The sequence below is a fragment of the Agelaius phoeniceus genome, chromosome Z (genome assembly GCF_051311805.1).
Source record: "Agelaius phoeniceus isolate bAgePho1 chromosome Z, bAgePho1.hap1, whole genome shotgun sequence".
NCBI lineage: Eukaryota > Metazoa > Chordata > Aves > Passeriformes > Icteridae > Agelaius > Agelaius phoeniceus.
In genome coordinates this window covers 61,432,255-61,444,934 of record NC_135303.1, presented here as the reverse complement: position 1 = coordinate 61,444,934, position 12,680 = coordinate 61,432,255, and the positions used below count along the sequence as shown (strand labels likewise).

General features: G+C 34.9%; 1 protein-coding gene across 1 annotated transcript in view; it reads left to right on the top strand.

Moving 5' to 3' along the window:
• CNTLN (centlein) overlaps nucleotides 1-12,144 on the top strand; it is a 180,616-nt gene extending 168,472 nt beyond the window's left edge. The window contains 4 exon segments of the mRNA XM_077172188.1: nucleotides 2,029-2,080; nucleotides 2,083-2,213; nucleotides 3,498-3,575; nucleotides 11,436-12,144. Coding sequence (XP_077028303.1) covers nucleotides 2,029-2,080; nucleotides 2,083-2,213; nucleotides 3,498-3,575; nucleotides 11,436-11,540 — 366 coding nt within the window. The 3' untranslated portion in view covers nucleotides 11,541-12,144.
• The last annotated feature ends 536 nt before the right edge of the window (nucleotides 12,145-12,680 follow it).

The following is a 12,680-nucleotide window of genomic DNA, read 5'->3' as shown; positions in this document are numbered from 1 at the left end:
TCTTTATTCTTTTCTTAATTTTTGTTTCAATGTTTTATTCCTTTTTTAAAAATTGTTGCTATAGATTCTTCCATGTCTTTCTGATACCTTTCTGGCACCTTCATTTCTGGAACTGTGGAGTAAAAGCCAATCACACTGGAGTTGCAGTTTCTGAATTACACTGTTGCTATCAGCTTGTTCATTCATCATTAACTTCTTTTGGAATTTGGATACACCAATACCATTTATGTAATAATGTCAAATGACTGTTGCCTGGCAATGTTTCTGTTTTCTCTGAGGCATTCGAATGAGTATTTAACATTATTTATTATCATGCTTCTATTTTTTCTGGGTTTGGTTTTGTTTTTTATTGTTTTGTGTAGCCTTTCCAAGTGGCTTTGCAGGTAATTTTCTTGCTATTTTGCTCCTTTAATTTACATTTCCTCTTTGCATCAGATTACACATGTGCATCTTCTAGAGTGATCACTTATGCCTGAGAGAGATGTCTTTTTAAAACATGGGAAGCTGATTCAATTTGATTGAAAAAGTGGGGTTGAACTTATTTTTCCATTGTCAAATATATCTCCTATATGTTGCAAGAGCCAATTTACTCCTAGATCATTTCAAATGCTACAAAAACATGTGATTTAACTGTATTTTTTTCATAGTGTGTGCTTTTTTTTTGGTAGCTCCCTCTTTTCTTAGTCTATTTCCTTCTTAGTTCAAGTTTCCCTAGGTCCCTGCCCATTACACTTCAAGTTTCTTCATTCCTCTCAGCTCTGCACTTGCAGATAAGTTTATATCCAAAATAGTTTGTTGGAAATTCTGTGGATGAAGGTACCCACACTTAAATAAGAAAATTGGACAAATTTCACTGTACCTTCTCTCCCCAGATTTGTGGCAGGATGTTTTTATTTTTAATAACTAAATTTTATTAAATACAGAAAAATTTAAGTTAAGTTGGGAAGTGGTAGGAAGAAAAAATCTTGGAATTGGATGCGTCTGCTGTGCCTTTGTTGAAATGTATTAGCAAATACTCTCTAATGACTGTTTCAAATACACTAGAGGCTGTAGAATACTTTACCCAAAATGCCAGTAAACAGGCTTCATAATCCTGTAGTCAGTTTTTAGGAAATTAAGGTATTCTATATGATACGAATTTTGAGGAGCTGATCAGCTACTCTTGAGATGTATCTTAATAAGATGAGCTTTACTAGGATGATCAAAAGAAAACCTTCTTTGCTCATTTTTAGCTCAGTCAAGGTGTTTGTGTTGACCATCATGGTTCTATTTGAGTCATGGAAGTTGAATATTTTAGGAGGATCTTCTGAAAATGGATTAGTACTCTTGTTTGTTAGTCAACAATTTTTAAATAAAATTGTCTTGCTCAGCTTTTGATGAAATATTTTTGTCATAGTTACATAAATATTAAACCAAAATTACTTCAGTTATAAAACTGATTAATTACTCTGATGTTTAGTGTTATTTCATTGAACCAAAGAATCTAAGAAGTAGGTAAGATAGGAGCTTGGTAGACAGGACAGTTTTGAATAACTCTCTCCTGGTGGGAAACAAATTTCAGATTTTGAATAAAGAGGTGTACTGGTGCTTCTGCATGCAGAGAATGTCAATAAGCTTCAAAAAAATGAATCTCTATTTGACCACAATGAAGCCTGACACTTATGTTCTTATTTCAAGAACATTTCTGTTAGACTGTGTCAGAAAAGGATTTTGATTCTGTGGAAGTTGCTTTGTCTTACTAATAGTAGCATTATAAGAATAGTTACTTTGCTAAAGACATACCAAAACAGTATGTACATTTAAGAACATTTTTACAGTATGTAAAATTTAAGAACATTTTTTTGTTTACTGTATTAATTAATATTTTTTGTTCTAAGTAGCATGTTATTTAATATTCTGTTGAACAAATAACATAGAGTGAAGATAATTCCCATCTAAATGAGCTTAGTCTAAATGATACTATTTTTTCCATCTTATTTGCACTATTAAAATATGACAGTAGAGTATTTTTTTGCTTATGCCTTCCAGACTCTAACCAGAGAGTTACATCACAGTGTACAAGACCTGAGAACAAAAATTAAACTGGCAAAAAAATGGGAGAAATTAAAGCATGCAAAAAGTGTCTTTCCCAAGAGAGTCTTCAATTAGCAGCGTCTATCCTTAATATTTCAACAACTGATCTTTATGAAATACTACAAGAAGGAGATGATTAGGTAAATTATTTTAAGGACTTCAGTAAAAAAGGCATAGATGAGAAGATGCTGACTACATCCCTCCTTGAAGAAAAGGATTTGCAGGTAAAGACTGAAATTTCATTGTGCAAGATACAGTACAGAAACCAAGGAGAGTTTAATCTAAATGAAAAGGTCAGGTTAGAGATTCATAAGGTGGCAAGACTTAGAGCATGCATAAATATACACATACCGTTTTGAGCATGTGTATGTAGAGATATTATTCAGTATTTTCCTTTTTTGTGAGGCTATTTGGTAGGATTGTATGTTTTAAATAGACTTCAGCATTAAAGGAAACAAAATTAGAATGTCTTGCTGTGCCAGATTGATTTTGTTGATACTTCCTCTCTGAATTGTGATACCTATTACAGGTATTTCTGATAGACAGATGGTTTCTGGGTGAATTCATAGCCTTTTTTGTTGGTTCTATCATACATTTTAATATGAAATATTTGATAGTGTTTCATCAAATCACTCTGTTAAATAGATGCAGTGATGGGATTTCTTATCCAGATTTATTTAGTCCTGATCAAATAATATATGAAAAAGCCTTTGCAGTTACTTTAGCAAGTGTCTAGGAGCTGGCCATTATTGGCCTGTAACAGTACTCTGGTGATGACTTAGATTTAGCCTTGTTGGAGCTTTATATTAAAGAGGCCACAAAAAGGAAGCTCTCCTGTTGGTGAAACAACAGTGCATGGTATGTATATGCACTGATAGGGATTACACTCATGAATACAAATAAAATGGGCTGATGCCTGCCCTGTTTACTAACATTTATACAACCCTATATAGTGATTCACTTTGACAGAGTTGTTCCATGCTTATCTCATTCTCAGAGTAATTTCTACATCCTGTATCTTTTTGTTATAGTCACTGTGAATATATGTGTAGAACACATAAACATACTTAACTATAAATATAAAACAAATTTATTAGACAGGAGATGAATTTACACTACACATACACGACATATTCTATCTATCAGTGCATAGATTTAGGCACCTTTATATTAAACTCATACAATTTAGACATAGATCACACATGCACCAGTATATTCATATGAAAAGAACATGCTATACACATCTTTCTAGAGGCATGCACAGACAAGGGTAGGTTTAAAAATTTAATAGAGCACTGATACTTGATGAGTATGCTTCAGATAACTAATTTTGCAAATGTGATTCCAACTTCCACATGCTCTGTATTTAATGTATACCCAGTTACACATTTCCTTTATTGCTCCTGATGTTTTTATGTTTTTAGGAAACAGCAGAAAAAAAAATGGAATTTGAAAAAAATAAAGAATGGCTATAGCATATACAGAAACTTCTTGAAGCACAGGTGCTCAATTTATATAATCCCACAATGAATTGTAACTTTCTGCTCTGATTAGCTACAACATTTTAGTTGTAATTAATACATTGTATTTGTAATTATGATGCTGTTGATGGTCTCAAAGTATACTGTGATGAGCAATGTGAAATCCTTGTTTTGTAGCATTCCCTTTGTATTTCTCTTAAAATCCGAGTTACTGTGTAAAACTGAAGAGATGTTAATCAAGGATTTGTGATAGCTAATTTAACAGCTAACTTAAGCTAACATAACCAGTAAAAACAATGCTGGCAAAAACCAGCACAGATTTTGGCAAATGTGTTAATTTAATTATTGAAACACTGTATAATGCTTGCTAGAGTGAAAATGATGTGTTCTCTCATACCTCTTAGGAAAAAGAGACTTTTTTTAATGTGCCTTTAAAGTTACTAGTTGTTATGGACACCTGAGGAGTTCATGGGTTTCTGTGACCTTTTACTGTGGACCTGTTTCCAGTCAATTCATGTTTTCCTCATAGCCAGACAGCTGTTTATTATCGTGTCTTCTCGCATTCTCTACAATATTTTCTACTGAGACCTCGAGCAGCTTGTTAGTGGGAAGTAAATATTGATTTGGCATCCTGTCAATGCAGAAAGAATGAAAAAATTTCCACCAGAGGCCCCTCAAACATTTTCCTATCGACATTTTCTGGGCAGAGAGGAAAGCTGCATAGAGGATGACAAGTCTGAGACTAGCAGAAATCCCTGAGGGGTCCATTGAGACTGCTGCTGTGACCTGTGTGATACTTTTTCTTCTCTTTCAAGTCTTTTTTTTTAATACACACAGAGTCTGCTGGGATGCTCCCCTCTTGTAAGTGATCAAGGGCAGTTTATTGGCAGGTGAGAGCCCAGCTTTTCTACCCATAGTCAGCTTTTGTTTGGACATCACTGACAACATACCCTGACTCTTAAAACTTTTCTGCTACATTTTTAGTTTTCTCTTTTATTTAAATTTTTAGTTTTCTCTTTTATTTAAATGACGGGCAGTTGATGTTTGGAAAGAAATAAAACTTGATTTGTAAATACAGTGCATAATGCATATTCACTAGCATGGGTCCATTAGTGATGTAGTTGGTATTAGTTAAGAATGTGAATGATTGAAAATATTTTGAAAGCCATTTTAAAGAAACACACACATCAGATTTATGTATTTAACCATCAGAAACTTTTGTGTTGAGATTGTATCCTGTGACCAGATTTTTAAAAAATGACAGGTTTTCCTTCTTTCATTATCAAAACTTACTACTGTGAAGACGCCTTAATTGCTGCAGCAGAGGAAATAGAAATATCAGTGTGCTTTTACTGGCTTTGTCAAAAAACCTGGCATTTTAATTAAACCTCATAATGCTACGTGAAACTCAGCATTAAAAGCACAGTTATTTATATTCACTTAACTCCCTTCATTTGAAGAATTAAAAAAAAATATATAAACTTCAATATTCTGTTCATATAATGGGCTCCAAAATATGAATCAGATCCGTGGAATACAATGAAGACTTCTTGTTCTGTTTTTCATTGATATTTGGAAAATTGCTAAAAAATATTAAGCAGAATTTTATCACTTTTCTTCATCTGCTATAGACAGACAGCAAAAACCAGGGGATGGAGAGTGAAGGAATTGTTGAATGAAACCAGGTATTGCAATCTTTGTAAGATTGCAAATGTTATATAAGGATAGAAGACCTCATTGTTCTTAGCCACGTACGTTTGTGTACAAGTTAATAGTGATTTTCTGTGATTTTTGCTCCATCTTGTGGGGTTCTTCAGAAGAAACACTGAGGGTAGAAGTAATTTTTGGCAAGCAGACCATTTTTAGAATTCAAAGAGGATTATAGTGGTTTTGGGGAGCAGCCAGCTCTGCTTTTCATTTCTGTCCATGCTAAGGCATGTAGATGGAAACAGTTAAGATTTCTTCATCTGTATTTGAGAGCAGGTCATGGAACAGCTCTGTGCCCTTTAAAATGCTTTACTCACATCCTGCAGAGTTTGGTTGTGGCTTCTTCTAGTAAGATTTGGTAATATTTCTGATCAGCAAACTAAAGCCCGTGGTGAAATGTAAGCTTTCTGCAGGGTTTTGCTCATAACTGACTGCCTGCTAAGTGTTACATGTTGGCAAACTGTGCTACCCATTTGCATCTTGAACAAAGATGCAGGATTGCCCTTTTCTGTTTTTCTGAGTAAACGTTCAGTGGAAAATTGCATCAGATCACTTAATATTGCAGTTTGATATAGTGTCTTTTTGTGCCATTGAGCCAGGACTTTGAAACATAATTGCCCAGCAGCATTGATTTAATTGCCTAGGTTTATTTGTGGACTCCTAATTATTGACTGGAGGTAAATTTAATGGAGAAACCTTTATGAACACTGGGAAACTGCTGCTATTGCTGTTATACATAATGAACTGCATCATATCCCTTTAGATCATTCTTCAAGCTAATTTTATTCTACTGTGACAGTACGATAACATTTAAAATGTCATAGACATTTTATTTTTATTACTGACATACGCCATTTTACTGCTGCACTAGAATTTTGGGGGGGACTGAGCGAAGCACTGGTTGCTTTTTACTGTCATTTTATAGGTTCCCCTAAAGTGTGATGATAAAGGATGCCACAAATCTCTTTTCACTTCATCTGTCCATACTCTTATGACTTGGAAAAGTCTCATATCTGTCAGCTTTACAAGATTATTAATATTTTAGTGACAAATACTCTTGTATTCCTGAAACTCACAGATACCAGTCTGTGTCCTTGTTTTATCAACTACTATGTCAAGAAACCAGACTATTACTAAGAGGCTTATGATTTGAAAGAGACATCTCTGCATAGTGATGTTATTATGTAAACAAGAATCATATAATAGGAAAATGCAGTCATATTAGAAACTCTGCAGAGCTGGTAAAAATCACTTCTTGTCTAAATCTGCGTCTTGAATGGCCAAGAAGTTTTTTTTTTTTCTGTTGTCTCTGTATTTATACAGTAACACTTTAGATTGTTCTCACTAAAGAATGAAAGAATAAAAATAAATCATTTCAATAACTGGCACTGGGATAAAAGGAAAAGGTTCTCTGGCCTGTGAAGAACCTGTATGCGGAGAGTTTTCACGTGACTGCACAAAAATACCTGATACCTGCACATGTGTAGAGGCATCAGACTAATTATACATAACTGGTTGGACTTGGGAGGAGTCTCAAGTTATAGATGTTTAAGCTTTTAGTGGTTTATATTATTTAGAGGGGAATAAGTATGGTTATCTCAACATGTATGTGTATTTACATCCTGCAAGGCAAGTGATGAGGCTTTTATCCATTTTATCCCTCACATCTGAGTGTGTATGTCTTATTAATTGAGCCAGGCTCTTTATAGTAGCACTCTCTTCTTATAATCATAAACACTCCCCCTAAAACTCAAACAAAAGCAATCTTTCTAGCTTTTTCCCATCATAGGAAACTTATGGCTAAGCCAAGAGGATGACTTCTTCTCATGTAACTTAAACATGATTTCTTATACTACCCTTGGCTTTCATTTACTGTGACTTACTGTAAGGCACATGGTCTCAGAAAAATCTGTTAATAATTTTGTGTGTGAGTACAGCATGGTAGCCCAGTAATCCACATTACTGCCTGAAGTCTCCAAGAATTATTTTTTAATAAAATACAAATCATCTGCCTAAGTTTTTACAGCAGCATTTGCCTTTCCTCCCTCTTCATGTCTCCTTGGGATATGACATCTCACACTAACAAAGCTGCCTAATAAAATCTTTCCTCACATGACTTCATTATGGGTCTGAAAGTCATATTCCAATAGTGAAAACCTCTAGAAAGGCTCCCTTTTCCTTTATTCTGTGGGCACTCTTTGTGAAACACATCTCTAGAACAGGGTTTAGAACAATATATTCACTAATGATCAGTAAGGATTTTCCCCAATACCTTTTTAAGATTTGCTCTGGCTTCTAAGGGCATATTGCTGTTGCTGTCATCTGGGAATGGACACTAATGGCCACAGTTGTTTCCTTCCAAATTTCTTGGCTTGTAACTCGCCTGCTCTGCCTTCATTAGTCTCTCTGCAGTCTGTGTGTGCCGTTCAACAGCTCACACCCAGAAACGAGGATTCACCCATGTACAGACACCTGTGCACAATCACCACTGACACCATCACCAGGCATTTCAAGTGCCTGCATCTCAAAAAGCAGCAGTCTGAACCACATTCTGGGCACCATTAACAGCGATACCAGGTCATGATTTTCTTCTCATTATGAGAATAAGAGCCTAGTCCTGTGCACTGACAATGCATTATGGCATAAATCTATGTTTTATCAGATGAAAAAAAAACCAAACCAAAACACCTCTATTATATCACTCATCCTAAACTGAAAACAAGGAGAAATTGGCTTGGTCACTCAGGATAAAAGGCACATATGTATTTATATAATGATGTATATGCAGCCACCATGAAGCAGAATAAGAGCAAAGAGTAAGACAACAACAATAAAGTGAAGCATTTCTCTCTCTCTTTTTTTTTAAATTTTGACATTATTTTTTAGTGATTTTAGGATGTTTTAGTTATTAGTTCTAGTGCCTAGTTTTATTTCTTATTATTTTTTGTTGTTCACTTAATTCAATCTAAGACAGCTCTGCAGTGTGTTTGAATAGTACTTTGTTGGGAAAAATGTATTGTACTGATGATACATATGGGAAGGTGTAAAATAGTTGTAACCACTAATTTGTATATTCCAAAACCTAAATACTTTTATATTTATGCTAACACATTTTAGAGTTTCTGAAACAGAAGCCGAAGTAATGCTACACTCTGCAAATGGAGATGCTGTCTCTCATTAGAACAAAAACATTGCCTTGCATTCATTATAATACTTTCCACTGGCAGACTGGTGCATATTTATGCACTTGTGCTGACAGAGACTCAGTCATGTGGTTTAAGGTCACTAAATATTACTAGTTTGTTTTTCTACAGAAGGGATCTCCACAAGAAACAAACTTAGCATTGGAATAAATAGGTGAGAGAAGGAGAATTAACTGTCACTATTTCTGACTCTTTAGGATCACATTACCTTTCACTTGTATATACACCCAGATATCTGGCTGATAGGTTGTGTAAGAAATACGCCTTTCACTCATATGTCTTCCTACTATAAAGAAGAAATTTGTCAATCTGGGAAGTCAAATAAATAAAATTCTTTTATTCCAGGTGTAGTTTGCACATTCAGATGTTGTGAAATCATACAAATCAATTAAATACCACTTCTGTTAAAGCCTACCATAATGTACTGATTGAGGATCACCACAATTAATGTTAAGTGGGTTGTGGCACAGATAATTGTAAAAAATCTGAAAGAAGTATCATTCTGTACTAAAATATCTCCTGATCAGTGGTAAAAACAAGCTTTCACTCCTTAGGTGTGCGCTTAGCACTCCCTGAACTTGCAAAGGCTTCCCCAAGCACATATGGCAGGTTTTGAAGCTGGGATGAATGCTTTAGAGTAGAGATTACTTCAGTGGTTGTGAAGATCTGGGGAGAAGTGCAAAGGGAGGTTTCCCAGGATAGTTACAGAGTCATCATTAAAAGTAAATCTGACAAGCTTCTATTAAAGATTAAGACTGTAGAGATCATCCAGTTCTGGGTGTCTGCAAGAAAAGAAAACCAGAGAGAAACATACAGCACTTTCTCTGAAACCAACAAATGTTGAAAGAATGACATAATGTTCCACTTTCAAATCCTCTTGATTTAAATGAATCACTTGAATGGCAAGAGTTCTTGAAAGATCACTTTGCTATGACATGGGAGCCACAGAGAGTAGTGAGCAGCAAGTGAAATGTACTTAGAATGATACAAGCCAGAGACATCAATAAAAAGCCATTCATCTCAGGCATGGCATTAAGGAGGTGAAATGTATCAGAAATGGATGTAGTCAAGGTAGGCAAGAAGAATTAGAGACTTTGAGATAATGACACAGTGTTCTTGTCATAAACATACCTAGAAAAAAAGGGAGAGAAATTAGAGTGAACAGGATGCTGGAGTCAGTGTTTTTAAAGCATAGTAGTAAGTGTCACAGAATTTCAGAGAAGATTATGTTTTATATTAAGCTGAATAGATTTGTGCTCAGTGAATTTAAGCCCTCTATTCCCCAAAAAGTCGTCACAATAGCACACAGGAGAAAGCTGACAGGTGTAGATGTCTTCTAGAAATTTCTTACTACATGCATAAGTTATTTAGGACAGATGGAGACATGTCTGGCCAGCAAGCACCAGCCCTTGAAAATCCCCTCCCTGTAGAAAAAGGAAATAATACATATTGTTGTCCTTTCTCTATAACTATAAGGTGACTGTTGAGCAGCACTTAGGATGCCATTTTATCACTTCACAGTACATGCCTTCTATTAACAAGATTTTCCTTTTTTTCTGACTTGTTAGCAATTATAAGTATCAGTATATAGATTCGTGTCTGTATATCAGTTCAAATATTACATTTTGTATTTGATGTGCTGTATATCTGGGGTTTTTATTTGTTTCTTTTATAATTTTTAATTCATGCCTATTTAGGAAACAAGCACTACTCTATCTGGAGTAAGGACCATACAATTTTCTCTTTCAGGTGGCACAGAGAAGTGAAAAAATGAAACTAGAGCAGCAATACTGAAGTGTGGAACTAGACAGGAGTTCTAGATGGAAATGTGTTGTTTTGAACTAAAGATGTGAGAAGCAGAAAAATGATGATTGGCCAGCAGCTTGTTCCACCAGCTACTATATTTTACCTTATTCATTTCTGGTGGCTTTATAATGTAAAAATATCTCTCCTCCTGAGCGAGCTGTTACTTTTGGTGTAGTACTGACCCCTCACTTAGCACTGTCTCACCATGTGTTCAGTAAGCTGACAGAGTTCTGTGAAGCTGACAGAGACTTTTCAACAGTGTAGGGAAACCTTCCTGTTCTCCTCTGGCACAGCACTGGCCACTCAGGATGGAGCTGCCACAACCACTCCTCTGTACCACCTCTAAAAATACTTCCCAGCAAACAGTGCACTGATATACCAAGACTTTGAAAGAAAACCTCTTTAAGTGTTAAAGTGATGACACTGAAAAATATACCAAATCTCCTTTGAAGGCATTGCTTGTGCAAGTGCATCTTTTATAGCAGAGAGGTTAAAGGAGATTTTAGTTTTTCTCTGTAGATATGTCACTACAATTTTTTGGTATCATGTTATAGAGAAGCAGACATTTGTGTCATATTCCAATTAATGCAGTTGGAGGTTTGGGATTTTACTTAGCTTTGAGATATTTTTTTGTGGTTTTGTTTGTTTTGTTTTGGGGTTTTGTTCTTGTTTTTTTGGGGATTTTTGTTGTTGTTTGTTTAATTATTTGCAAGGTTTTGTGTGTGAGTCTAAGGCAATTTGCTATAGCATTGAGAATTATACTGGTAGTTCTGTCTCATCCTCCTGAGAGTAGTGAACTTACACTCATACACTACCATTTCTGCATGCCCTAGAGGTGACTGTAACCTTTTATTGATCAGCTGATTGAAGATAAATGACAGAGATGCTGGTACTGCAGTTTACATCATTAACATGGTCAGTAAAGCATGAATTGTTCAATAAGGAGTTTATCTTTTTTCATTTTACACTGCTCTTTTATCATTTTTATGATAGAGAGCAAATTTTCAGACACTAACCAGGCAGATGAACTTTAAAGATCAGAAATGTGTGTGTGGTAGTTGTCAGAACTAAGTGAAATCTGATAGTTTAAAGATATTTAAAAAATGTATTTCACAAGAAGAAAATAAAGTTTAATGATAATTTTTCTAACTCTGTTTTTTGACAGTTTCCTTTTGCCTCATACTTAATGGATGCTGTACTGGAAAAATTAAATAATAATAATAAGAAATTGGTAGAAGACTACAGTTCCCTCATGAAGCACACTGTATGATATTGCTAAGATTTATATTTGCAAAGTGTGACTAAATTGCGTACTGTTGCCTCATGTCTTTCCTCTTCTCATAAAGAACTGTCAATATGCATGTTCAATACATACACAGAAACCATGAACTAATTAATTGTTGAACAAGAGGAATTAATTAAATTCCTATTAGAAAGCAGTGTGGTATTTGATTCCTGAAAGGAAGAATTGCTGCAAATCAATGCAAAGCTCAAAATTATTTTCCTTTAAATGCATTGGCAGTGAACACTGTGCAGGCTCTGTAGAGAGAGGATGTCTTTTTTATGACTAATACACATCTGTACAATTTTGAAAGGACAAAAAGCAGCCAAGTAACATCTGCTTGTACTAATCAGAACAGTAGAAGTAGTATTTACAAAGGAACTAATTCATTTTAGCTTCTTTGTAAAGCCCAATTTTATGATATATGCTACATAAAACTATATGCTTTTATGTTAGAAAAAATGAATCATTGTAGAATAAAAATATTCTGTGTGGAGTAATACAGGAAAAACTGTACTTACCTCTGAGCATACTGGAGCAAAATGTGTGCAATGTATTTTAAAAATTCAATAAAATAAAGTTTTTTCTATTACGGTTTTTTTCACTAGTAGATCCAGTTCTTTCTCAGCTAACAAGTAGCTGCAAGCTCTTACTTGCCTTGGGGAAGTAGTGTACAATTTTAGCCAGTTATTTCCACCAAGATTTCTCTGGCACTACTGACAAATAATTGCTGCTTCTTCAGATTTTTGATCTTAGAGTTTGAATTCCTCTGGATGAACCTACCTGACAAAAAAAAAAGACACAAGTTTCTGAGTTCATTTGTTAATAATGTTCAGCTGTTATGAATGTCTCATTTATGGATGTCAGGTTGTTTTACAACAGATATCATTATCTGACCCATATTGTGTGGGGAATCATAATAAAGATCTATTTGGACTAAGTTCACTTAAATGAAGAATGAAACAGAGATTTTCTGCATGTCAGTCCGGTGTTTTCCTAGGATGTAATCATGTATCTTCTAATTTATGGAGTTTGCTATTTGGTGTCTCTGATGAAAGGAAGACATCTCTAAACTTCTGCTCAGTTGAGCCTGGTGAACACAGGGGCTTGAGAGAATTTTTATTGGAA